We start from the raw sequence: 27,067 nt of genomic DNA, 5'->3' as shown, positions 1-27,067 counted from the left end.
TTAACATGGCTAATGACTGGATCACAGAGTCTGTATGTAGAAAAGAAAAGAAAAAAAAGCTAAATCAGTTTCCCCAAGCTCAGCAAACATTAGTGGCACATGCTTTCAACCCTTTTGGTATTTATTGCTTGAGTTAAACTCAAGTTTAAGTACGCACAGCCTTCAAACAACTTAGCTCCGAGATATAATAATGATAAGAATAATAATACATTTTATTTATAAAGCACTTTTCTAGATACTAAAAGACACTTTACAGTAGAGGTCGACCGATATGGGTTTTTTGGGGGCCCATGCCGATGCCGATGCTTTCCAAATTTGGGCAGCCAATGCCGATATGCATAGCCGATTTTTTTTTTTTTGATATTCAGGCCGATTGTTAAATAAATATATATTTATCACATTTTTGTGAAACGCAGCAATTTCTGAGAAACTAAAAGAAATCTATTACGACAAGTCGTGTCCAGTCCTCTGAACATTTATTCAGCTTTCAAAACAATGAAATATTTTGTCTGAATAAACACACAATGTAACAAGCAGTAGTAAACATTCACACTCTTCTTAAAATGTCAAAAAAGAAATTTAAACTTATTAATATAAACTGAACAAAAGCATGTAATGTATCCAAGTGGTTCCACAAGTTTGAGGTGCTCATCTTTTTTGTGCCTGATCAAAAATTGCGTCATTTTATACAACGGATCAAAATCGGCTTTTTAAAAGAAAATATGGCCGATGGCCGATAGAGACAAATGTCCCAATATCGGCCCGATATATCGGCCGGCCGATATATCGGTCTACCTCTACTTTACAGTGGATAAAAACAGCACATAAAACAACACACAGTAACAAAACGTGAATTAAAAGGAGCAGAGCAGAAAAACAAAGTACATTCAAAAGACAATCATACATGAAAAGCGTTTTTTGAAAAGGTGGGTTTTGGTTAGTGTTTTAAAAGTGGGGAGGTCGGGACAGTTACGAGTGTGTAGTGGCACAGTGCTTGGTTGGTTCGGTGCTTGGTGCTTGGTGGTGGAAGAGAGAGGAGGTGGGCTTCAGCGGATCTGAGGTTACAAGGAAAGGAGGGGTGTAGTGGTGGAGCAGGTCAGAGATGTAGGAAGGGGCCTGGTTATGGAGGGCTTTGTAGGTGAGGAGGATTTTAAAAAGAATTTAATTTTTGATAGGGAGCCAGTGAAGGTTTTAGAGGACAGGAGTGATGTGGTCTCGGGAGCAGGTGTTTTGGATGTATTGCAGTTTGTTGAGTTGTTTCGAAGGGAAGGTGTAGAAAATGCTATTGCAGTAATCGAGTCTGGAAGTGATAAATGCATGTATGACAATTTTAGCAGTGGAAAAGGAGAGGGATGGATGGAGACGGGTGATATTTTTCAGATGGAAGAAGGCTGTTTTTGTGATTTGATTGATGTGATGTTCCACCAGGGTAGTGGAAAAAGCCAACAATGGCTATGATGCCTCAAATAATAAAACTATCAGCCATTTGTTTGACCAGCTTTTTCTAATCCTAGTGCAAATTGGTGAGGAGAATTTTTATTGTTGTCAACTAAACAAAACCTGAGATGTTTTACTTCTACATATTTAGCATATGCAAAGCTACCTATAGACATTAATTAACATACACTTATTTCTACTTAAACCATATAAAGACATATTATTTATAGTGTGGCTAGTCTGTATCCTTAATGCCTGTCGCTGGTAGTCAGTGACTGTTTTATAAGTTCATTTGTTGCAAATGTAACACGTGTTGATAATGAAGTTATGAATAATTAACCTATCGTGTCTGTAAGTGTTTGTTAGCAGTTGAGTCCAGAGAAGAAAATTGTATGCCTAGTACTGAAAAGCTTGAAAAGAAAAGTGAGGCTAAATGCAAACCTTAAAAAAAAAAAAAGAAAAAAAAAGAAAAACTATAAGAAAGTGTGTGTGTGTGTGTGTGTGTGTGTGTGTGTGTGTGTGTGTGTGTGTGTGTGTGTGTGTGTGTGTGTGTGTGTGTGTGTGTGTGTGTGTGTGTGTGTGTGTGTGTGTGTGTGTGTGTGTGTGTGTCAAGTGTTGGGGAGATAGCGTGGGTGACATAAGAGGGTACGTGGAGTGAAGGGTCATCATCCTTGATTGCAGAGGCCACTCAGGACATGAGATGTTCTCACTGCAATCACAATGTTCACAAATGTCCAAATCAGAAATCAGGAAGCTTCTGGAGAGCCGCCAATCAGTCTTATAAACATCATCAAGGACAATGCTCTGACTCACAATGACACGCACTCACAGCGTTTGTCATCCTTTGATCTTATTCTCTACCTTGTTATATCGCCTTGACCCTCAACCAACTCTCAGTTTTCTGGTCCCTTAGTGCTGCAGATTTGGCCATGATACCAACTTTGACACTGAGATGAGGATAAGTCCCAAATTAAGCAGCATTTTATACTTTTATAGATTAATATGCACCTGCCTTTGTTTCTCAGACGGAAACAGAACAACCCGAATCAATGAACAGAGAGCCATAATGAAAACAGATGCTTCCAAACAGCCAACAAGGTCTCTGTGAATGCTGTCGGACAAGTTGACACACATTTTCCTCACGTCAGACATCAGAGAATACACATTATAGTCGTGAAAGACCTGATTGAGTGTGTGCCATGTGTGTCTGCTCCAAGCACAGAAGGACAGTGTGTATGCATGAGTGTATGAGTGAGTGTGTGTGTGTGCGTATCAGTAATAATGGACAGACAGATGGGGCAGTCGAGAAGAACAGTTGATGAAGGCTTTACGCTGCAGCTGGCCCTTTCTCCTCCCCTCTGCACCAACACAAACTCAGGGATACAAAAAAAGTCTGCTGGCACTCTGCGTGTGTGTGTGTGTGTGAGGAGTGGGCTGAGAGTGTGGCAGCTGCCCTGGCATCAGGTGGGCAGCTCCCATTCTACAGAAGACGACACAGCTGCTGCAGTATACAGACACGCATAATTTCCTGCACTAAATAGAACTAAATATGCCAAAAACTGATAAAGATCGTCACACACATGAGGAGTTCATGCATACAAACTCTCACTAACATATTTTACTCCTCTAATGACTCAAGGGGCGTCACACATCTTGTCATTAAATCTGTTTAAAAAGTTTTTAGTGCCATGAAAAGCGACGAAACTACCATTCATTTACACCTACACTTAAGGCTGTATCTTCAGGAGAAATCCAGGGTCACACATTGCCCTCATGTATGCACAGTCTAGTGTAAGGATCCAGCTGTCAATGCCACGGGTCTCCCATCACTTGGCACTTAGTTGGATGTACCAGCCAGTCTAATACAGCACATTAGAATTCTTCAAAATGTTATCATCTAAGCCCATGCATTGGTTTTTAAAGGCTTTAAAATAAAGTCATATCAAACAACAAGTTTCATTTCTGAAATACACAACATAGTCAAGAAAAGTCAAGTAGCTGAGAAGCTTTCTGAAAAATCATGCTACTAAACATTTATCTGTTTTAGACGGGCAGAGTTTCTACATTGAAATTGTATCTTTTGGCAACTTAAGGAATTAGTTTGGTTAAAGATGATTGTGTTTATATCTTACCCACTCAAATAAATGAACTCATTTATTGTGGAAATTGTGGAAATAATACAATTTGACAAAAGGGTGGATGAAACCAATGTTTCAACCCTGAGATTTTCATACAACTCAACGAGCGGCTTATGCACATCAAAATATAACTTTGTCTCACAAATGACAGGAACACGTATGGAGACACCATTCAGACTGCTGGTTTTTAAGAGTTGAGCTTTAACTTCCATAATGGTAGGTTGGTGGTCTAAAGAACTTCACTGAGAGGTCTGGCGATTAAGGGTACACACCCCATGAGGGTAGCTCTCGCCCACTTGCCCCATTCCCTACTCTATGTCCACTGTCTTGTCCTGTTCTTCCTAATAAAGACCTGCTAGACCCCGAAATATAACAGTGACCTAAAATGTATTAAAAAAAATAAAAATAAAAATAAAACAAAATGAAAACTGAAATGTAATAATCTGTTGATTATGTAACAAAAGTATTGAAACTGAAATCTAATTTAATGAAAAATATGTTAAAACCCAAAATGTAATAACTGACACAAAAAGTAACCATTTGTTATATTTCAGCCAACAATGAATAAAAGAATAAATAAATAACATTTTGAGTATTATTACTTCTTTTTTTAAATTACAGTATGGGTTGTTGTTACTTTTGGGGCTCCAACCCTTTAATATACATACAGGATCTGTTTCTTTCCCCCTGCATTTGCAATTTAACTAGATGCAAGTTTATAAACACACACTAAAAAAAAACAAAAAAAACATCCTGCTGCATCTTCCACTGATGCGCAGTAGATTTACATCACAAGCATTAACATAGAGAAGCACACAGGAATGTTACTGCTGCCCTCTAATTAGACATTAACACACATCCAGACTGCATCTCCCCCTGGTAATAGTACTGAAGAGTTGTGAATGCACTCATAAGCCTTGAGCTGCATCTGCCCGGTGTGGTACGATGAACCACACGTCATACAAACCGACACAGACAGGCCACCAACACGCAGCTAACACCCGCCATGCCAGTTGTTCTCCAGATGCGCGCCAGATACAGCGACACATGTCCTCCCATGGCCTCCTGTATCCGTGCAGACACATGTTGTGATGTGAGGAGGTTAGCCAGCTTGAATCAGGCCACTGGCACCTGACACCGGTCATCAGCACAACAGCTGTCTGAGCACATCGCTGGCTGTTGCTTAACGTCTGCATATGTGTCTGTTGTTTGTCTGGAGCTGTGGCCTGAATGCCTCATCAGCGATGGGCTGAGGGCTGGGACTGGTGGTGTCTGCAGCGTGTAAGTTAGAGGCCTGGACGTCCTGTAGTAGCTCAGGGTTAGAGCTCATTATGAATTTTCCAGTTTGTTGTACTCATGCTGCACTCATACTTAACCGTTCTGTATGTAAACAGATGGATTCCCTACATTAAAACAGGAAGGCAATCCCTCTTCATTTCATAATGTGTACACCAAAGTCAGACTGCATGTGGGTCGTATGTGAATCCAAGTCGTCCTACAGTTGAGAGGTTAGGCTGTGATCTTTCTCTTTGTCTCTCGACACTCACAAAGCCTTCCCTCTTATCAAAGATTCATTAGCTCACTAATCCATCCATCTAGCCCTCCATGCACATCGTCCATCCATTAACACCGCGCCATATTCCTCCTCAGGGACAGCTGAGATAATGCCCTGCTCAAGGACACAGGGGGTAATACACATGAAGCGATAGCCCACTTGGGAATTGAACCCACAACCACAACGGCACATTAGCAGGCTGCTTCTAATGAGTGCTGCAGAACAGTATCATATCAGCCGCTGTCCCGAGGTGGCAGAGATCCTGCTGTTGTAATTCAGATCACTCTGCTGGTGTTCAAGGAGGGACCTTTCCCTCCATCACTCCATCCTCATCTGACTTCTCCTCCTCTGTTCCCCTCATACTGTCCATTTGTCTCCTCCTGTTACAGCTGGGGAATTCTAATGCAGATGAATGCAGCAGAGACATTTAAAAGGATGGAAGGTATTGTACCATTAATTCATATTCACACTCATGCATTCATTTTCTGCATTGAATCTTTGAAGCAGTAAAAGGAAAGAGAAGTGCTGCTTTTCATCAGAAAGGAAGACTTTCATGAGTACTTCAGTGTTTTGTACCCTGCACTTAGCCCAACATCTGGAATTCACTCCAGTCCAGGTCTAAGGATGAGTTTTATAGATACTGGATGGATAGATAGATTATAGGAAGGCCTGGGTGATAAAACGCTAAAGATTTATATCACAAAATAACTTTTTCTCAATAGAAATATGAGACATAGTCGATAGAATTTCGATATAATACATTTGTCCATGTTTTGACGGACGTATGATTAGTCAATCATATCTGGGAGGAGAATAAAATTATTTAACATGTTTTTGCATCTATGTTTAGCAGGTTTGAAAGGCAGGTGCAAAATCGCACAGCGTTACACTCAAATGGCTGTGGTCATTGTGGCGTGGAAGTGCAAAGAAAGATGAGAGGGAGAATCTGTACGTATCAACACTGTTGGACCCTTAGAAATAAAAATAGTGGAGACATCATCTCTCCAACAATTCCATTTCTAAGATTTGACTTTTTGACCTAGGGCTTAGTGTGTTTGTCGGCTGCGCTGGTCTCCACCCGTGCGTAATTAACGTTCATCTCAGCAATCTCTGGAGAGCACAGGAGATGAACCTCTGTCTTCATTGGCCAGCAGCTTAGTTAAAGGATCTCTGCCACTGAATGACCTCCGGACTGTTGCCAGCTGCTTCGAGTGCACAACGATGGCCTGAGTGTCGCGGCAGAAGGCACGCCACACAGCTCTGACATCCTGAGCAGCAGCCTGTGACCCCTACGTCTGAGTTCTCCTACTCAGCTCCTCTCTCTCTCTCCCAAACTCTCCATGGTGACAGCAGGTAGCATGCGCTAACTCCTCATTTAAAGAGGATGTTTGCTCCTGTTATCAACTGCAGACGCAATCTTAGTAGAACACCTGCAACACTCTCTCTAACAACAAAAGTAAAGTAGATAGACCTGTTTTGTTTTCTCCAGAGCATCTGACATCTTTACAACTCATTTATGAGTGACAAAGTATTCAAGCTTGACAAAGTAGTTATTTGATTGGTATTGTGATAATTATCAATATAGACTGATATGACAAAATCGATTTTGATAGGATTTTTTTTTATAGCAACCAGCCCTAATCATAGGTTAGGATGTTTAGAAACTGAGCTATTGAGATGTTTTTGCAATACATGTTCTCTTCCCAACACATATCAAGTTGTATGTGATGCCACCACGCACTGTTGGGTTTTCCTTTGTCTGTATCTGTCTCTCATATCTCTGTCCATCAGTCTCTCTGTGTCCCTCTGTGTCTCGCTCTTATGAAAGCCTCGCCAAAGATAGCACTCTTTGCCATGCTGGCGTTCACTAATGTACTAATGGATAGAGGAGATAAGGACAATAAGGGAGAGGATACAGGGAGGAGTGGAGGAGAGAAGGACAGTATGATCCCCCTGAACACACACACACACACACACGCGCGTGGATGGGCCAGGAAATGCTCGAGGGAGGCAGATTTGCGGGCGTGCAGCCCACCTCGGTTGGGAGTGGGAAGCTGAAGGTGACATATAAGAGAGGGAAGTAGAGGGAACAGGAAGGGGGGCCGTAGACGGGGAAACTGTGAGAGCTGAAGAGCGGGAGTGCAGAGATGTACGAGTGGAGAGAATAGGATGATAATTCACTCAAACACTCGCAGCACTTACAACAGTAATATTATCTCTGCAAGATTTACGCACTTGTCTTCCCTCAACAGGCTCTTTTAATGGGTACACACACTTTGTCACACTTTCTTTTGTAGAGGGTAACACACAAAGCACAAAAACATCAAAAAACACACTCCTATATATTTAACTGTTTTAGACTGTACCAGACAAGGCTATTATCTCAAAGGCTTGACTATCAAAACTCTTGATTTGTAGTTCATCTCACATTTAGTCTCTAAGGTTCATGTTTACTCAGTTTTGTTTACAAGGAACACTCTGAGACTTTCCGCTGACAAGTCTATAAGCATTTCAGGTCATGTCACCGTTGTTTTTAACATCATAGCTTAGCAAGATGAAGGATCTAAGTCACCCAGCATCTGAAAACACAAAAACAAACAGAGCTTCACCCCATTTAAAACCCTTGAAGTCCCTTTAGATGTCAAAGACAGAGTTTAACATAAAGCTGTAAAATTCAGCACTGACTCTGAATGTATCAATAGGTCTGCTGGTTTGAAGTGGAAGAAAATCCACTCTCAGCCTCTTCAAATGCCTGATAAATTGCACATACAGATAATATAAGACTGCTTTGTAGTGTGGTTTATAGCTATATCAGCTTCTTATTGAACCTTATGTTAAAGATGCTATGAGAAGGTTCTGTTTTAAATGGACTGCTTCGCCACATTCTGGGCTGGAGTCTCACACACACACTGTCGTTGATACATGACTTTTAACCAGGCATATGTTTTGGAACAAATATTCTTTGTGCAAGACAACTTTTTTCATGGATACAGCGTGTCGAGGTGAGATACTTATCAGTACTGTTGTTCGAAGCATGACAACAAGCAAACATTGAAAGTTTGTACCGTACGTTAGTCTCCAGCTATATGTAGCCTTCTCAGCAGCCCAGTGCAATGATGTATCCGTAGGCTAATGTAACAACAAGCTAACTGTCAGTTTGGACAGCCATTTAGTAGCCGCCCATACGTAGCACTGACAGCCCAATGCTGTGAGACATGATGTGTAATGTTAGTGAATCCTGGTTATGTCCTGCCAGTCATCTACCAAGCAGAGCTAACGTAATTTCACTCTTTATTTTATTGATAGACTCTCAAGTTTGAACAGACCACTGCAGAATAACTGCTGACTGTGGGTTGGAATGAACATTATCACAAACAGTTTAGCCCCTGTGTTAGCCTTTAGCTCGGGCTGTATCACTCTTCCGTTTAGCTTTCTTCTGCTCTTCTGTCCTTTTATGTTTGACAGTTAGGCTCCAGTGTCCACCATCACTACAAAATTAATCACAGAAATCGTCTTCAGCGGAGAAAAACACAGATCTCTCTTCTCACTACTAAACTTTATCATGGTGTTGTCATAGAGATTTAGACGTGCCATAAATGTGGGGGTTTTATGCTTTCCCATATTTTTAATGTTGATATAAAGTAAAAATGATGAATGCTTAGACTAAACGTGTGCAGATTTTACAACCTCTAAATATTCATCTGTTGTAAAAATCCTTCAATCTGTCTGTCAGCAGTTTTGTTAGTAGCATTAGATCTTTAGGATATCTTCACGAGACTTCCTGACATGATGAAGTGATCACATAAGGATGTCCTAACTGGTTCATGACATGTGATAGGGACTAGGGGTGGGTACCTTTCACATTCAAAACAATATGGTATCAGTGCTTGGCTATTGGTATCAGTACTCAAAAGTACCAATTATCTGTATGTTTGTGTGTATTTATGTGGGAATGAATATCAATAACCAGTGGTGGGCCTCAAACTGCAAGACCTGCCTACAGCTCCACTCTGGACAGCCATCCAGAGGGCCAGCCAATCAGAGATGAGGGGGTTTGTGGAGTGGAGAGCCTTAAAGAGACAGCAGATAGAACAGTTTTGCAGAATTTTCTGTGTGACAAAAATAGGTATTTCCTTGGATTGTAAAAAAAAAGTACAGCTATGCCACAACAACCAAGGGGACAGTATAAACCCTTAGAAAAGCACAGTACCACCTCTCTAAGACCTTTTGAACAGTAAACTGGAGGGTCCTTAGCTGCTCCTGCACAGCTTGCTGTAAAATAATGCAGCTAAAACAAAGGAGTCCAGAATCAGTCTGACAATATGCTCAGTGGCCCGGGCTCTGGACTGCTGCTTCCAACTATTCTTTTTTCTGCCAAACAGCAAATACTCCAAAGTGCACACAGTACGAACGCCAAACCACATGAAACACTGAGTAACTTTGGAGCGTGTGTGCAGGCTAAATGGAGAAGTTGGCAGTAAGTGTAAGCATGACTGACACCTCTCACACTCCACTCAAGTCTGTGCGTTCTGAGAATCTAATGGGACATTATTCCTCTAACTTCTAGCTAATGGGATAAAGATGGAATTAGAGTGTTCAGGTGTTGAGCTCATCTGCTCATTATGTGTTTGTAGTGGAGAGAAGGGAAAGAGAAGTCAGCAGACACTCACACAAAAACAAGGGAACAGACAACAGGCTGAACCCAAGAGTATCAATCATCACTGCCAGCCTGGTGTTTTCTGCCATTTAACCAGGCTGAGCAGCCGATGCGCTGCTTCAATCATCCTCTGCCAGTCTAAATGCTAGTGCTAATTAGCATTCACATGCTAAATTACCTCTCGTCCCATGTTTCCTGATTAGGCTTAATCATTCTGACAGATAGTTTTACTGCTAAGCTTGCAGAGCCAACACATGCACGGCCATCTCAAAGTCCAGGACGAGACCCAAGGCAGTGTCGTTCTCTGAACGCTGAATGTGAAGAGTTAGAATCATGCTTAGTTTAGTGCTGTGACTAACAAGATATATTTGAATGGTTTAAAGATGATCCAAGGGGTTTACCAAGTCTATTAATTCTTTCTTACTTTTATAGACCATTTTTTTCTCCTCAAGGCTTTTGCGGTTAGTCAAATAAAAACTGCTAAAGGTACTTAAAACTGAACATTGTGAAACACAAGGAACCTTTTTTTGCTTTAATGAAGCACTTAAATACTGTTTTTTAATGGTCTCAAGGCAAAATGATGGGAAGCACCTGTTAGGTACTTAGCAGAACACTTTATTAAACTGGCTTCTTATCTGTCTTTATGTGTGAAATCATGTCCTGAGAGCTGCAAGTACAAACAGCTTGTAAAAATGAGTTCATCTTTCTTTCTGAAACAACTGTGGAGCTGATGTGCAAAATGCAGTTTAAATATAAACATGACCAACCACAAAAATGAACACGAGCCGAGAATTTAAGAAAATGTTTGTATATGTGAACTTTTATGAATCCTTTCTCATTTTTTTCTGCAGCTATCTTTGCTTTTGAAGCATAAGTGACCATAGTTAGAAATCTTTGGTTGCTCAGTACTCTAAACCTGCTAACACTTCAACATGTCCAAACTTTGCATTAAAAAACCTCCAACACAAACATGGCAGAGGTGTCAAGTTCATTAAATCAAAGCTTAAGTGATGACTTGTAGGGAGCTTGCTGTTATAGGTCTTATTGAAATGATTCAGTTGAGTTATGACATATACAGCTTCTACATGTTTTTATGTTAACGGTATAATTAGCTATGAGCCCACAAACTATTACTTGTTCCTGGTTTTTAATATGTTTATTTCTAAGGGTTAGAGCAAAAATCAATGGATTGAATTATCAGTGGGTTTTTTTTTGTTGTTGTTGTTTTTTTGTTTAACAATTTTTAATAATTATTTGTTAAAAAAAAAAAAAAAAAACGCTTCTTTTAAAAAAAAAATCAAATTTAAATCCTTCATTTTAGTCTTTGTTTAGGAGCTCGGCTGAAAAAAGTGAGATGTCAGATATGAATAAATCCTAAAAACTGACTTACATGTAATGTGCATTTTTGGAAAAATATGGCTCCTGATTTAGTCTGTAGACATGATCATTATCATTCAACTTTTTCATTTGGTCTGGTTTTCAAAAAGAGGACTAAAATCAGAAATATTGACAACTTGTATTGAAATAGCACCCTAAAAATCATAAAAGAATCAAATTGGGAGAAAAGCATATTGTCCCAGCTCTGTTTATTTCTGTATTTAAGTTGGACTAATCACTATGTGGCTCTGTTTGAATTGAGCCTCAAGTGGCCAATGGAGGAACTGCAGAATTAGGGCTCTTAAATTGTTGTTTTATTCCAACCAGAGGTTAATGCTTGGATCGGCCTGATATTTGTGGTCACACATACTGTTAAATTAAAAGCAGGCTTATCATGACTAAGGAACTCTAGATTGAGATATTTTTGAAATAATTGTAAAATGAAATGAGGATGACAGGAACAGTTGGACGAGGAAACGTTTATCACATGGAAACTGAGGAGGACACCTGAAGAATCCTGATGGATTTCAGATTACGTAATCTCTGAGTGGGAGGGATGTTAGATCAAAGGTTCTGCGCTGGTGAACTTCTTGTCCACCTCACTGGCTCTGAGATGCCCTGAAGTCTAACTAGTCTCACTCCTTCGTCTCACTGTCTGGAGGCAGTGAAGTGCCAGCCTCATGTCAATCAAACAGTTGGCACAGTTACCTCAGTAGTGCTGCTCCAATCAGTCCTGTCACTCAGGCTATCTTCCAAGATAGAAAGGAAAGGGGAAAGTAATTGGATTCGCTGCTAGCAGGGAAATGATGAAATGACATGAAACCACCACCCCCATTCACCTACCACACACACACACCATATTCACACACCTATACACCACTCTGAGTAAATCCCCCTTTCTGTCTCTGCCTGTCTGGCTTGGCTCTTTTTGTTTCTGAAATCTGGAAATACTTCAGCCTGCTGAGAGCTTCTTTTCATCTCACCTGATGTGGCGAGAGCGCCTTGTTCTCCCAGGTAGACAAAAGAGAAGACGAAATGAGGGGAATGAAAGGATTTCCAGGTTTTTACTGAGATCTGAAAGGGATTTTTTTCGGATGTTTCTGGCAAACGGCACAGAAGGCTGCCAAAAGTGTAATTTCATGCTGCTCAGAGATACCTGTACCCACCTGCAACCTGCCAGCCTACAAAGGCTTGTACTGTGGTGTTACAAGACCAATGTCATCATGTTTGATTTGTGAGTTTTCAGCGACTAACATTGACATTAAAATATTCAAGTTACATAAAAAAAGCATTGTTTATTTTATGAATAATGAGATCAACACTAAAGAATGTCACACATATTTTGTTTTCAATAGAGAGACTAGTTTTGATGTCTTAGTGCATCAGTTTTAAGTTTGTGGACACCATTGTCACTCATGAAAGCAGACTTTGGTGCAACCACTAATAAAATTTCATCGAATCATCCCAGACAACTCTTTGGTATCTGATGGTTTGCAGCTTTTCCTCTTCTGTTATTTTTTTTTCCCCTAAACCATGTATTGACAATAACCACAAAGGTCACCATGCAGATAAAAAGTATCAGTGATACAGCGTCTCCCATTTGGTCACAAAAATGTTTGAAGGTCGTGCAAAGAATTTAGCAATCAAGGACTAATTAATCAAAGCGTGTCAGACCTTACACGTATAGACAAACCCGCAGAGAAGGAAGAGCCTTTAACTCCACAGTAGGCTAATGAAGATGTTTGCTGGTATTTTGCACATACATGCTGTGTGCTTAGTCAGCAAAAGCTCAGTGATTAGACATGCTCATGTAAAGCAGCACCGAGTTACCCTTTACTTATGTCACAGCGAACTGTCCGCCTGTGCCTGTGTGTGTCAGACAGACTGACACAGACAAAAACACCATCACTCATCAAATGGACTGCCTAGGTTTAAGATTTACACTAGTGATTATGTATTCATGGATCAATCAATACGGGGAGTCTAGGAGCCGAGACGTGTCCGCGCAGGCAGACACACATTCAGTCACAGTGAAGGAATTGTAATGAGCGTGCATGTGGGGAGACATCAACACGCTGCAGCTTTACATTTCATTAGGCCAGGGGAGCACAGTTTAACTCCAATGAATAGCAATAAAACTGCACAGCCTGGAACCATCTTTCCCCGTCTGCTTCTGCAGCCTGGCTCTCTTTTTCACCTTCCTCCTAATCCCTGCTTCATTCCCTCGTCCACACTCAAATATACAAATCTGGGTCTGGTGTTGGGCAGCTGTTATTTAACCTTATTAATGGCCTTTAGAAAATGAAACAGTTAAAACACTGGTGTAATGTCAAAGCTGAAAATGTTGACTATTAGAGAATCTTGTTCAAAAAGAGATCATTAGGATGTCTGAAGCGTCTCTTGATGCCGTGTGGGCGCAGCAGACTGCGTGTGATTGGCATCTCCTTGGCATTATCGTGTTTCAATCAGCATAGTGCAGCTTTATATGTTTGAATCATCTGAGTCAGAATCAGAGGGGGGAGGAGAAGTCCTGCAATATGATTTTCTTTGATTTTAATCCCTTTGCTGAACTGTGAGCTATCTATATCACATTTAGCAGTGAGAATAAATGTGATGCTACTGGGATCACCTGTATCTCTTTTCTCTGTAGGAACACATTTCCATACACAGGCCATAATGCGTTTATAATATATCATACTGTACTGCATTGCATGGTATGATTTCATTAATTATTGAAAATAGATATCAGAAAGTTTACAAGATCAAAAATCTCAGTAGTTTGAAAGTCTCTGAAACAGTTGTTATGATTTGTTTTGTAAATTTGGCCCCACAAGTCAGTTTATGCCTACAGGAAACCACTAGGTGTAAAATGTGCCTGAAAAACTCCTCCACCGTGTCATATTTTGTCTAAAATCTGCCTCAAGTACAGGTCACGAGTGATGAATTTTATGGAGACTGTATGACAGTGTGCTTTTTCAGCTAGATTAGTCTCTCCTGAATGTCTACAGGTAGTCTCTATCAAGTCTAGAGACTATCCACCCATAGAGAAATGCATTCCTACTGTCGGACATTAACGTGACACACCAGATGAACAGCTTCATATATCCGCCACGGAAATACTTCACGAGTACATCTGGGTAGCAGCTCCTCGGGTTTGTCTTCAGAGACTGGACCTTCAAAAAAATCAGCAGCTGGTGATTGGACAATCATTCTGACTGACACACTCACCACAGACCAATCCACATCAGGCCACAGTATGAAGTAGCTTATGTGCGCCGCTGCTGAGAAACAATAGACGAACAACTACAGGAACTTGAGAAACAACTGTGATAATGGCGTTAGACGACTGCTGCTGTTTTTGTAAAGTTAACTTAAGAACCAAAGGAACGCTGATGAACACGAAAGTCTGCTGACGTCACGTCTGCTCCCGCCTCTGTTCCCTGATTGGGCTGGCAGAGTGAATTTGTTGGTCAATGGAGCCTGGCAAGATGGATCTTCAGGATTTCAGAAACTGAATTAGGCAGGTCCATCTGCTCTGCAAGGTTAGTTGGACATAGAGGTGTAAAAAAAATATCAATACGGCAATATGTCCTGATACTTTGACCTGTTATAAAATATTGATATTTCATCTCCAAATATCACTATTTTTGTTTTTTAAAAAAAACATATTTAAGGTGAGTTGAAAGTACAATTTGTCCTCTGCACCTCCACTGCAGCAGATGGTGCCGAAGAGCCACTCCATTGTATGTTACCCATAAACTGTATAACAAATAAAATCTCAAAGTATATTCTAAGTTGGTCTGTTAGTTTAAAATTATTTTAAGTTCAATTTTACAGTGTAGACTGATAAAATAATAATCATAGTCATGTTTTCTGCGATATTAGATTTTTTATGAGTAACTTTGGTTAGACAAAGTGACATTTAACAGTTTCAACAACTGACCAAGTATTTCAAACATTTTTTTTTTTCCAAAACTTGACACACTTTTTGTTTCCCAGTTAAGTGTGTGTATGGGACACTGCATTTGGTGTTATTGTAACCACAATAAAATAAAAGAATTGTTTTTAATCAAATAGTTAACTCTGTAGAATGTTGCAATTAGGGCTGCACGATTATCGCAATCGCAATCGCAATCGCAATCGCAATGTCAGCATGTGCAATTACGTAATCGCAAAAGAGGATATCGCAATCGCAATGTCAGCACATGCAATTCAGATTTTTCTCCATGATAACCAAGCAAGTCTGTAGACTCATCATGACACAACTCTTTTTTTATTAAATCGCAATCACAATCACAATCGCAATATTGTCCACCTAATCACAAATCGCAAATTGCACCTTTTCCCCATATCGTGCAGCATTAGTTGAAATGTAGCACAATACTGTGAAATCGGGAAATTATCATGACGTGAGGTATATGCCAATACTCGGCCCTAATCCAACACTTGAAGCATCATCTGTTTATTTACAGACACCAGTCATGTATGTAAGTAGAATCGAGGAAGGATTCTGCGTTACCTTTGGCGTTAAAGCTAACTCTTCTGTGTTGAAAGGAGAAAAAAAAAAGATTTACGAGGAGCCAAAAGTCTCATAAAACCACCGTGGGTGTGATCTCAGCTGATGTATTGTAATTACTGCTCTGTCTCACTGTGTCCCGGCTCACACAGACGACTGCATGACACAGCAGCATCTGCATTGATCTGTGTGAGGACACTGGCGGCCTCCACCTCCTGTATTCACCTTCCTCCTCGAGCACAGGAAGACACGCCGGCTGAGGGGAAATGGGATTCCGATCAGCGGGATATCATCCAGGATCTGCTGACCCCCCACACACAAATCATCTGTCTACACACACACACACACACTCAGACACAGAACAGGGGTCAGGCGCAAGGACTAGTGGGCCAGGTTTCAGTCGACTTAGCAAAACACCAGAGACAGGAAGCTGTGTAAGGAGGCATGAGTGTGTGTGTGTGTGTGTGTGTCTGTGTGTGAGTGTGTGTCTGTGCACATTATCATATCTTATATAGGTGCAGTTGACAGCAGCATTACTGCAACAGATATTCCAGAGGCTGCAGAAACACACAGACCTAATGATAAAACTGTCAGACTCATGCCTGAGACTGTAGCGGCTGGATGTTTCAAATGCTTTTCTGTTCTAGCTCTAATAGAAAATGACTGAAAGAGGGTGTGAGGAAAAAGACTACCAAACAAAGACGTCACTGTTTGAAATATAAGACAAGTATGGATGACTTCAATGTATAATGCACTGAAAAATAACTCCTGTGAAACTTCTTCAAGGAAATGCTGCTGACAGTGAAATGTGGATGTAGCTTTTAATTATTTATTTTGCATTACGTATCTGTTCATGCAATTACTTTTATCCCCAGGTAACAGTTTTATTTTAGTCTCAAGAGCAAAAATGACACAGACGCAGTTATTCGCAAAATGCCAGAGCATATAGAAGCAGCTGACAGGAATATAAGATATCCACAGACTGCAGAGAAACAGGAAGCTAATGCTAACACTGTCAAAAACTGGAGCAGCTGAATGTTTCAGTTTTCTTTCACTGGATATGACAGACTTTATGACTCAAACACAACAACTTCCAGAGAAAGTCGTCATCATTCAAAATGAACGACACAAGCACCAAAAAATGATGGATGACTGAAAGTGCGGTGCTCCGAAACTCAGGGGACAAATCGTTAAAACTTTTCAAAGTTAAAAGCAGCTGACAGTGAAATGTGGATGCAACTCCTTCTCATCTAATTCCTATTATGTATGTATTTATGCAATTATTTTTATCCTCAGGTAAGAGTTTTATTTTAGTCTTCACAGTATCAGTGACACGGACACACTCTGGGAGGCGTCCTGCTGGGAAACAAAGAGAGACAGCAGAAGCAGCTCAGTCAGATCTCAGATGAAGGAGCAGCTGATTGGCACGCGCACCGTGTGGTCGACTCAACATGGGTACTTGAAGAGCAAACATACTGTAAAGACACACTCAAAGAGACCGCATGCTGTGTGGACGCTGGACAGGAAATTACTGCTCCTCTGTGATAGAGGACGGCGCTCTACACAGATCCACACAAATACACACAAACATGAAGCATTTCCTCATCAAAGACACTCAGGAGAAGCATTAGAGTCCACCTTGCAGCCACTCACATTCACTTCCTGGCTCTTGAAAACACCGTGACTAGACCGTTGAACAACAACAAGCTAAAACCCACACAGCTCCAGTTTGTCGCACAGCATGAGCTCCACACCTCAGCCAACAAGACTCAAACTCTCTGGCTCTGGAGGACACAAACTTCCTTCTCTACTTTCTCCTCCAAATATGTATGTGTCAGTTATGCTATGTTTCCAGCATTCACTGACAAAGCAATTTTAAAACAAAGCACACACACACACATCCACACACACACACACGCACATTCACAGCTGATGTCTGCAATGAGATTTCTGATGACAAAACCATTTGTCAGCGATGCCAAAAGCAATAACCATTGAAAATACATCACAAAATGACACAAAATTGCTTCGAAGTGAAAATGGTTTTCTGTAGAGCGCACACACACACATACACACACATGCACACAAACACTCCCTTGCGTTGTTGTAATCTAGCAGGAGCGGTTGAAACCCCACTTTTTGTCACATTTTCAATGACAAAAGAGCCGGGGAAAAAAATCAACAAAATAAAACTACTGTCGCTGTCAGGGGAGAGATACATCTGCAAAGGAGCTTTTTCCTTTACCTTAGAATATATCACTTTTATACTCTGCACTTCAACGGCTTATAAACTGAAGGTTGTGGAGCAAGGAAAGCAAGACTGAATGACATCAAAATTATCTTTTCTCTAAGATAATACGCCCAATAACCAAACCGAGGACACTAACACACAAAACCTCCAGGATCCTACCTTCTTTATGCGTCCGCTGCGGGTGCCAGTGAACGCCACAGTGTTCCCTCTGTAATCATAGGCCGCCACAGACGTCATGCCGTCGTCCTTGTCCACGTAGAGTGGGATTCCCTCGATGGCAGTGGTGCCCCCGAGAGGCTGATTGAAGTCCTGGCCGCAGAAGTTATCGTCTATCTGCAGGGGCTGGGGGTGAAAGGGGAGACAAAGGCATTAACTCAACCATTAGCTCAGCGTAAATCTTTCTTCTGGTTGAACTGGCATCAATTCTTAAACATGGGGGAGGCTCTAGATCTCTCCAGCACAAAGGGTCTGCAACCTGCAGCTCCGGAGCCTTATGTGGCTCTTTGACTCTTATGAATTGGCCCCTTGTGGCTATAAAAAAAAAACTCATTAAAATAAAGATTTTTTTTGTTTTTTTTCTGGGTGATGATTGAAGACATTGACACTGAATAAAATCATGCAATGACATTTTGTTTAGCAAAACATGGATCACCATTCACAGTTAACTTTTCACTATTTTTTTAATTCATTTTTTTATTTATTTTTAATTTTTACATTTTTTTGTGCAAATAAAAAACTATATTTTTTTTCAAGATTTTGCAAATTTTCAGAGTTTTTGCAGTTTTTTTGGATGCCTGCAAATTTGTTGCAAATTATTCATTTTTTTAGCAAATTCTTGGAATTATGATTTTTTTTCTACTATTTTTTGCCAATTTATGCAAATTTGGCTATTTTGGGGATTTCAAAATTTGGGGATTTTTTGCATTTTTTGCCTTCATTTTAAATTACATTTTTTGACAAGTTTTGCCATTTTTTTCATTTCCACCAATTTACAAATAAATGATATATATGACATAAAACGTTTCTTTTTTTTTCTTTTTATGCAAATTTATCAAAATAAATAAATAAGACATCACATGTACATTTTTTAAACACAAAAAAAACTTTGTGTTTTGATCAATTTCACAAGATTTTTACTATGAATTTTATACCCTTTTTTTTTTTTCTTTTTTGTGAAGGTGAACTACACTTTGTGGCTCCCGAATGACTTTAATCCAGGTGAGCTGAGGCAAAATGGCTCTTATGGAAGCAAAGGTTGCAGACCCCAGCTCAATCATTTAGCTCACATCTTACAGAGCTGAAGTAAACCCAAGTCTGCAGAAATGGTGCAAAATTCATGGCTGTTTTGAGAAGACGTGCATATTCTACCCTGCATTTTACCATTTTGAAAGTAAAAGACAAGCAAAGACAATGATAAATCTTTCATTAAGCACAGAGGCACAATGTTACAGTGAAAGCCTCTGTGACTGATGATTTCCCCTCCATTACAGCCTTTGATTATTTCATACAACATGATGTCAAACCATGCAATTAAGCATCTCAGCAGGCTCTGAATGGATGAACAGTTGTTTGCTAATGTTTTTAATATTGATTTCTTTGTGAACAGCTTCAGCACTGTAGTTTCTAATAAGAGACAAGCCAGTACAGTGAGTAAATCAAACAGAGCTGGGATAAACACAGAGCGGAGCGTGAACACAGGAGCAGGACACGCAGGAGATGACAGGGAAATGACAGGAAGTAAATTATAGGTCAGATTAGCATATCATAATCAAAGTGTCTGGTACAGGCACATAGCTACGCTGATATGTTGATATGTCATGCCTGATTTACGAACGTCAATGTGTGTTTTTCCTGTGTGTGTGTGTGTAATAGGTAAGTCATTAAAAGCATGTGATAGCTTTGAATGCACCAGGAGGTTCCCCGAAGTCTGACGCGTGTGCCAGATAAAATCGACAGCACATGAGTTACTGTGACCATTTCACACACACAAACACCCACACACATTCAGTATAAACACACACTAACAGGCACACAACTGTATAAATAAATACTGATCCCCATGACACAAAAACAAATCCTACACTGATACGCATGACACACATAAAAACTTCCAGTATGCATATTTTATATACAGATATCAGTGAAACATAGGAGTCAGCTGAACTCAGCATTTCACAGTAGTAACTGTCCGTTCTGGTGACAGTAGAGCTTTGTGAAACAGTGCAGGAGGGAATGATGGAATTAGAGGTGTACCCATTCCAAACTTTAGGGTTGAAAAGGTAGTATGAATGGAAATATGCCATTGATGATGGGTCTCCTAACCTGCCATGCAGTAAAAATCTGTATCTTTTTTAGTCTCTACAGATTCAAAAAAACTTCAGCTGATAAATTGTCCATGCATCAGAGGACTCTGAATTATTTGGAACAGACTTAAGTTTTTGAGATCAGTAAGACTAAAATTGTGTGATGTCAAAACTTCAAATACATCCTTATTGAGGCATCATGCCCAAGGTGGAAATTTAAATAAAAAAGACAACAGAAACACAGACAGATGCTGCTTTGGGCCCTTGTTATCCATGTGTGTGCTCTGTAAAGGTGATCAGGACTCCACTGAGTCACCACCATGGTCTCTTTCCCTTTACATAAGCAGTGCATTAAAAACAAACAAAAACAAACAAAATCAGTATGTCTCTTTAAAAAATAAAGCTAATACCATAATAAAAAAAATGCAGTTCTTAAAGTGACCACTAGGGGATGTAAACAAAAGCAAAGGGAATCCTATTGCTGCTTATGCAAAATGAAGTTTACACAGAAAGATTAACCTGATGAGGTCCTGGTACAATCCACAGTTTTGTTCTGTAGACTAGAGGTGTCCCAGTCAGATATTGATATCGGATATCGGTCCGATATCAGCAAAAAAAAGTATCGGTACCACATCGGAATGCATCTAAAATCTCCAATATAAGCAGTTTCTGTTACTCATTGGTTAATGATAAATGGGTCAGTTTTTCCTCATACCTACTGTTGCTGACTACTGTTCTTTGTTTGAATAATATCACTTAATCAAGCCTTTTCTAACATGACAGACATACTACAGAATAAGTAATACAAGTATGTATGTCTAATGCTGATATCGTATTATCGGATTTATATCGGTATGGGCCAATACTTAATGCTGCAGTATCGGTATTGTATCGGAAGTGAAAATGTAATATCGGGACATCCCTACTGTAGACTTTGTTTCTACTCTCAGAGCGGGCCTCAACTCCATCTCCTCACCTCACAAAACTTCGGTTGAAGTAAGGTTGATTTCAAGATTTCTAACGTGGAGACTGACAATGACAGGCCGCAGATCTAGAAACTGTACATAAAGTGTGTTTACACTGACAGTATGGAAAAACTGAGTGCACTGTGATTGGTAAGCTGGTGCACTCAAAACAGCCAAAAAGCTGAGTGTGGAACGCTGGACACTTCTCACCCTACTCACCCTCAACGGTTGCCATCTTAACTACGTAGAAGAAGAGGAGGGAATGGATCAGTAGATGGTTGCAATTAATGAATAGCAGAAAAACACTTGTGCACTGTTGTGGAATGTGTTCATCACTTCCAGTAAGTGTGAAGCGGTAGTGTTTGATTTGAGAATCCCCCGTAAGGTGCACTGTGCACTGTTGTAGTCAGTACAGAGAGCACACAGTGTTCACGGTCTGTGTTACACAGTCTGTTCTCAGCCTCAAAATATTTATTTCTGTTTGATTTCATGGCAGATAAACCTAAATAAGCACAATAAATGACTTCAGGCAGTTTGGCAGATTTAAATGACCATGTTTTGCCAAGAAAACTTGAAAAATGAGAGAAGTCTTCCCATGACTAACAGCTTCTCCTTGACCTTAGCCCCTTTTGTAAAAAAGAATGACATCTCCTGGTTTCATGTGGAAATTGAAAACATTTATAGGATGGCAAAACAGTTTGGTGGAGAAACGTATGTTTTGATGTCAACACAACAATAGAAGTGAGACAAACTTCCTTCAACGAGAAAACGAAAGTGCACAGGAAGAACAGAAAATGCACAGACACGCACAGTACCATAATGTAGCTTCCTAACATCACAGAACTTTTGTTAGTTTGTAAGCAGATAAAGAAAAAGTCATGAGAAGATGTGGCTTTTGTGGGCTTCATCTTTTGTCATCTAGACTTTTTCAAAAGCAGCCAGAAACTCTGCACAGCCAGCCGTGGGCAAAGATTCAGAATGAGACGAGGTGAGCGACAGAGACATACAGAGCATGATAAACATGTTTTCAATTTAAGATCTGTTTTGCAAGTAATCCGAGAGGAAGACTGAAGGACGAAAGGTGAAAAACTGGAGCACAAAAAGAAACTGAAGTGTTCTGATGGGAAGTGAGGAGATGGAGACAGATATGAAATATGTAGGAAGCAGGAGAGGAGGAGAGAAAAAAGAGGATGGACAGGAGGGTAAGGAGCAGAACGAGACATGGCCACGGCTCAGTGACAGTATGAACCCTGGCCTTGAGTTCCTGCGACACAGTTTCCCCTGTTTCCTCTGATAAAGACAGAGCAGAACCTCCACTCCCCATCCTCCTCTCTCCGTCTCACTCCTCTTTTCTTCCAGCCCTCTCTCCTGCTAATCCTCCTCTTCCTCCTTCATGTTTTCCCCTCTCAGTCCAAACATATTTCTCTTCTCCATTTCTCCTCTTTTCCTCTCTAGTTTCACAGGACTCACCAGTGGGAAATGATGTCCGTCCCAGAGGGTTATCTTTTTTTTCTGCTTTCACATGCCTGCAGCTCTCAGAAACCGTCTTTTCCCCCTTTCCAGCTGTCTCCCTTTCTATAGTCCTTCAAAGGAATTATAACGATGACTATTACCAGTCCATGCATGTGCAAGTCACATGGCTGTAGATATATGTAACTAAATGCAAATAAAGAGATAGCTTCACCAAGCTGTTTGAGTTTATGGGGGATAAACTGAACCCATGTTTCATATCCACTGATGTTCTGCTTCCTTAAAACCAGGCCTGCTATCCTCTGTGTCCAAACCTTTAACAAGACCAGTGAAAAATGTTTATTATAGCAGCTTTTAATAAGACAATTTAGTCTGGATTTATTGATGCCTGGCGCCTCGTTCTTGTAAACTAATCTGCATTCCCAGTGTCTGTCAAGCTCTCACACACACAGAAGTGAGATCGCCATCTTCCCAGCCCCGCTGCCGGCATGCTGAGGACGCTAATGGTTTGTTATGTTTAGCCTGACTTGCATCATTACCGTAGAGTCAACAGCTCAGATTGAGGCACAGTGGAGCGTTCAGTCGACGTGTTTTCACTGCAGACAAATGTGGCCTCACACAGACCCGACATCTGCTAGCTGTTGTGTGCCTTGTAGTCATGTAATTCCTACAGTGTGCCTACTCTATCATTCTTCCACAGCAGCTCAATGAAGAGGCGCTGAAGCTTTTTCAGCCCCAAATCAGTGAGTGAATGAAAAGTCGAGGATAGAATCCAAAGAGGAAAGCACACCATGTCAGCAGTATGTTAAACTTTTTTTAACTGATCCACTTTGAAGAAATTTCCATGACAAGTTTGCACAAATGGGCGCAATTTGGAGCATGGCTGATTTAACTGAGGCAGGCGCTGGGTAGCCGTTTTCCAGAAGAACAAAAGTTCACTTCACCCCCATCTTTTTAAAATTCAGGTTGAACAAAAGTTTGATTTGGTCAAAGGTCAGTTCCAATAAGGCAACCATATGTCTCAAAACACCTCTTCAGAAACAAATAGGTGAAGTCACTGAGACTATCTTCATATGCAGTCTTACAAGCTAAACAGGCCAGACGTCACTCTGATCCAGCTTCACTATGTCACAGCACAGGATCAGACAGGTTTCTATGCAAGTCAGTTTGTCAACTCACACTGGATTCAGTCCACTGGGGTGCAGTCCAGCAGTTTGCAGCAGTTTTGCAAAGCCTTTTAATTTTGCTGGATGCCCTGAGCTGTGATGCCTCAATTTACAAAAATCAAATCAAGACTGGAAGTTATGCATGGAAACTACCTAAAAACACACAGTGAGTTTCAAAATAAAACAAACCATGTCAAAACCAGATCGTATTCAACTTGACTACAAAATCACACCAACATAATGAACAGAGCTTCTTATCTCTACAATTAAACCATCTGGAGTTGTGTCACCACCATAATTTCAATATTATGGAGCTGAATATCTGAATATTGTTATGTCTCAAAACCCAATCCAAACTTTTCATTTTCATCAAATCATGAATATCTATAGACCATTTCATATAATGTCAAGTTTTTTAGACTAGCCCCATGCATGGAATGAAGTTTAATGATGTAAACATTTTCAGCAACCAATCAGTGTTTTCCCAGCAAAATCAGGAAGTAACAAGCCCAAGAAGTCATAAAAACCGGAGAGATACTGAGGAGAGGCAAGCTGCTGAACACACAAACAATGTCACCATGTTGAAACTGGAGGAGACACATTAGCTTGATGTTTGCTCGTTGCTCGTGAGTGTTGTCAGCAAAGCTCCTGATAGTTCCAGAATAACAGAGGTTTGAATCAGGAAGGGAGGAAAGAAAAGCTACTGTAGCCAGTTAGCCATAATGCTAACAACATTAGCTAAGCCTTAGGAAAGCATTTTAAAAATAGCAAATTTGAGTAGAGGTGGGCATTGTCTCCACAGTGCAAGTGTGAGGTTTTCACAAAAGAAAACCTCCTAATGCGATCAATTAAGACTCAAGAAAAGTTGGCATAACAAGAACAGACTCAACAAATCAAAACAGATCTCCAGAGCAAGCTTTGGGTACATTTTTAGATACTTTAACAGCACTGATACTTTTCAGTGTGTGCTGTTGGGTATATAGTATGTAGCCTATTCAGTTTGTTAAATCTCACTTTATCTACACCCAATTTCCCTTTTTAGATCAACTATGACAAAAGTTCAATTTCAAAACAGCCATACAGCGCCAGTATTCAGGGAATGGGGTCACAGATGCATTTTTCCATGGCTGGAAGAAATTCCTCATGTGAAAACTCTACCACAGTCACCTGGATGTTTTTGCAGTGTTTGTTGTAAATCAATCTAACAATCCTTCACTGTGCCTCGAACATAAGGTGACCTGCTGCAGTCGTTTACGACTGCTTTTATAAGCGCTACGTAGCTTGTCCCTGTTGGCCTGCTGGACCTATGACCGCACTATTATTATTACTAGCTATAGCTCATACTCAGGACACTGTACATAACATTACTGCACACACTCGTAGACACACACACACACACACACACACACACACACACACACACACACTAGCACACCTTTGTTCCATTTCCAGGGGGTTAGACAAGGACAGAGTCCCCTGTGCTGTCCTTGCAGAAGACCTCTGCTATACACAGGCTGGCCCCTGGCTATAAACACACACATACATACGGACCCCTGCCAGAGCCATGCTGGGTGAATGATGATGGGGTGATGAGGGAGAGAAAGAGGGGTAAGTACCACAGAGGAAGAGAAGAGGAGATTGGTAGAGGAAAAAAGGGGGAAAAAGGGAGAAAAAGGGAGGAGAGACAAAGGTCGAGGGGAAGGGTCAACAGGCCTCTTGTCGCCAATAATGAGTCCCAACGTATGAAGAGGGGGAGGAGAGACACAGAGCTTGAATTTAGCTCATTGAATCGCACTTTGGAAGCGTTAGAGCTGCAGTGGCCACACTGTGGTTTGAGAGGAAGAGGGACTGGGAAGAACGAGGTACCCACATGACCACAAAGACTTCCTCCACACTCAACACATTTTACTCTAAACTGGTCAATCCGGCGTCATGGTTTCTGACTACCACAGCTTTGAAATACAACACAAAGAGATGTTCTGATGTGGTTGATTACATAATTGCTTAATTGGAAATTTAAACAGGCTAGTATGAAGTCAAAAAATCACCTAAAAATTTTAAACTGAGGTCAAACAACATGAATCCTGTGTTTATCTGCTTGATCAGGATTGCTGAGTGTGGCTAACATTACTAGAGCTAGCACCAATTTTCAGTCCTCAAGGTTCAAAGTAGCTTTATTGTCAGTTCTGCAACTTGTGTAACACATACAGAGGAGTGAGATTATGATGCTCGAGGGCCCACGCTGCTTTTTGCAGGTTAATGTCTACATGGTGTCCTGGCTATATGCCAGTTTGACCAGACTCACCCTAAAGACAACTAAAGTCTCTAAACCAGTGCATAGTATGCATTTTGGTAGTAAGGCATCAGAGCGTAATGACCGGAGATACAGCCCAGCAAGAGGAGGAGGCTTCACTTTAGTATGGACACAATAAATGTCAGGCCTGGAATAACACAAACAAAAAACCCTACAATTCATAAAGCAATTTCGCAAACAGAGAAATCATGGGGCCTACGATTTTACCGACCGAAAACAGCTGACATTTAGAAGCAAAGTGTCAGTTCTTGCTGCTGATCCTGGCTAAGACAATCTCAAAAAACAGATTTTTAGGGCCCAAGCCTGAAAATTGGGGCCAAATCCCACTTGAAACTCTTTCTTTCCTCCCCTTCTTTAACCCCAAATTGTGTGCCTTCAACATGCTTAAAGTCAGAACAAAACATGCCACAAAACTTAGGCAGCCATGAAAATTTAAGTCCAGTAGTTTTGCAAAAGTTGCTCCATAGCACCTCCCAGGGGCCTAAAACTTAAGCCCCTCCAGCTACTTTGAGCTCCATGTATTGTCCAATCTGTATGGACTACTGAAGACATGAATTTGGGTGATGGTCTTGCTGCTAATACAGTGGCTGCGACATGCCCAGATGGGCAAAGGGCCCACACATCGCTGCTTGCGGCTTTAACTGACCATGAATTTCTCTGACTGAAGGTAAAATAAAATATAAAAAAGTGTTCTCCAATAAGAAAATGAAACCAAAGCTAGCTTGTTTAAATGGCAACTCCGGTTTTTTGACACCTGGACCTTATTTATAGGTGTGTGCATGCTCATTTACTCACGCAGACAAACATCGTGCAGCTCCGAGTCCTTCAGAAGTTATTTAGATCCAATCGATTTTAGCCGCACTTAGCGGGGGCCACGGCAAGGGAGCTTCAGCGCGGGACATAACCTCTGCAAAATCG

General features: G+C 40.7%; 1 protein-coding gene across 1 annotated transcript in view; it reads right to left on the bottom strand.

The window, feature by feature from the left end:
• LOC141799091 (plexin-A1-like) overlaps positions 1 to 27,067 on the bottom strand; it is a 453,927-nt gene that overhangs the window by 294,101 nt on the left and 132,759 nt on the right. The window contains exon 6 of the mRNA XM_074681180.1: positions 18,091 to 18,273. Within this exon, the coding sequence (XP_074537281.1) occupies positions 18,091 to 18,273 (183 nt within the window). The remainder of the gene's footprint in view (positions 1 to 18,090; positions 18,274 to 27,067) is intronic.

This window comes from Halichoeres trimaculatus, unplaced genomic scaffold, assembly GCF_033239565.1.
Source record: "Halichoeres trimaculatus isolate MK-OKI-2021-1 unplaced genomic scaffold, fHalTri1.1 fHalTri1_scaffold_11, whole genome shotgun sequence".
NCBI lineage: Eukaryota > Metazoa > Chordata > Actinopteri > Labriformes > Labridae > Halichoeres > Halichoeres trimaculatus.
The sequence above is the reverse complement of the archived record's forward strand: the minus strand, read 5'-3'. Positions and strand labels throughout refer to the sequence as shown.